Source organism: Hemibagrus wyckioides, linkage group LG26 (genome assembly GCF_019097595.1).
Source record: "Hemibagrus wyckioides isolate EC202008001 linkage group LG26, SWU_Hwy_1.0, whole genome shotgun sequence".
Lineage (NCBI taxonomy): Eukaryota > Metazoa > Chordata > Actinopteri > Siluriformes > Bagridae > Hemibagrus > Hemibagrus wyckioides.
Genome location: NC_080735.1, coordinates 22,011,225 through 22,012,757, shown reverse-complemented (window position 1 = coordinate 22,012,757; position 1,533 = coordinate 22,011,225). Strand labels below are relative to the sequence as shown.

The 1,533-nt window shown below is 43.5% G+C and overlaps 1 protein-coding gene across 2 annotated transcripts in view; it reads right to left on the bottom strand.

Moving 5' to 3' along the window:
• Window positions 1–212, bottom strand: part of txndc11 (thioredoxin domain containing 11) — a 32,345-nt gene extending 32,133 nt beyond the window's left edge. The window contains exon 1 of one of the 2 annotated variants that reach the window (XM_058380167.1): window positions 1–212. This exon is cut by the window's left edge and continues 52 nt beyond it. In XM_058380167.1, coding sequence (XP_058236150.1) covers window positions 1–67 — 67 coding nt within the window. In that variant the 5' untranslated portion in view covers window positions 68–212. The other variant, XM_058380166.1, reaches the window with a different exon arrangement.
• Window positions 213–1,533: the final 1,321 nt, after the last annotated feature.

The following is a 1,533-nucleotide window of genomic DNA, read 5'->3' as shown; positions in this document are numbered from 1 at the left end:
CGCACAGCATGCCGGGTCTCCGCGCCATCTGTTCCCGAACCACCCGCACTACCTCCGCTCCCTTCATTTATAACATCTCTCACACACACACACACACCCCACTAAACAAACATACACTCTAATACACACTTTCCCTCTCTCTCACACACACTCACTCCGGACCAACCTCACTACCCCACGTAGACTTAACACTTCCGCGTTACGGCTGGAGGAGGCGGGACCAAGCCAAGGGAGCGTCTATAAAGAGTTAGTGTGTCACTTACACTAAGGGAGCGTCTATAAAGAGTTAGTGTGTCACTTCCACTAAGGGAGCATCTATAAAGAGTTAGTGTATCACTTACACTAAGGGAGCGTCTATAAAGAGTTAGTGTATCACTTACACTAAGGGAGCGTCTATAAAGAGTTAGTGTGTCACTTCCACTAAGGGAGCGTCTATAAAGAGTTAGTGTATAACTTACACTAAGGGAGCGTCTATAAAGAGTTAGTGTGTCACTTCCACTAAGGGAGCGTCTATAAAGAGTTAGTGTCACTTACACTAAGGGAGCGTCTATAAAGTGTTAGTGTGTCACTTACACTAAGGGAGCGTCTATAAAGAGTTAGTGTGTCACTTACACTAAGGGAGCGTCTATAAAGAGTTAGTGTGTCACTTACACTAAGGGAGCGTCTATAAAGAGTTAGTGTCACTTCCACTAAGGGAGCGTCTATAAAGAGTTAGTGTCACTTACACTAAGGGAGCGTCTATAAAGTGTTAGTGTGTCACTTACACTAAGGGAGCGTCTATAAAGAGTTAGTGTGTCACTTACACTAAGGGAGCGTCTATAAAGTGTTAGTGTGTCACTTACACTAAGGGAGCGTCTATAAAGAGTTAGTGTGTCACTTACACTAAGGGAGCGTCTATAAAGAGTTAGTGTGTCACTTACACTAAGGGAGCGTCTATAAAGTGTTAGTGTGTCACTTACACTAAGGGAGCGTCTATAAAGAGTTAGTGTGTCACTTACACTAAGGGAGCGTCTATAAAGAGTTAGTGTGTCACTTACACTAAGGGAGCGTCTATAAAGAGTGAGTGTATCACTTCCACTAAGGGAGCGTCTATAAAGTGTTAGTGTGTCACTTCCACTAAGGGAGCGTCTATGAAGTGTTAGTGTGTCACTTCCACTAAGGGAGCGTCTATAAAGTGTTAGTGTGTCACTTACACTAAGGGAGCGTCTATAAAGAGTTAGTGTGTCACTTACACTAAGGGAGCGTCTATAAAGAGTTAGTGTGTCACTTCCACTAAGGGAGCGTCTATAAAGAGTTAGTGTCACTTCCACTAAGGGAGCGTCTATAAAGAGTTAGTGTGTCACTTACACTAAGGGAGCGTCTATAAAGAGTTAGTGTGCCACTTACACTAAGGGAGCGTCTATAAAGAGTTAGTGTGTCACTTACACTAAGGGAGCGTCTATAAAGAGTTAGTGTGTCACTTACACTAAGGGAGCGTCTATAAAGAGTGAGTGTGTCACTTACACTAAGGGAGCGTCTATAAAGTGTTAGTGT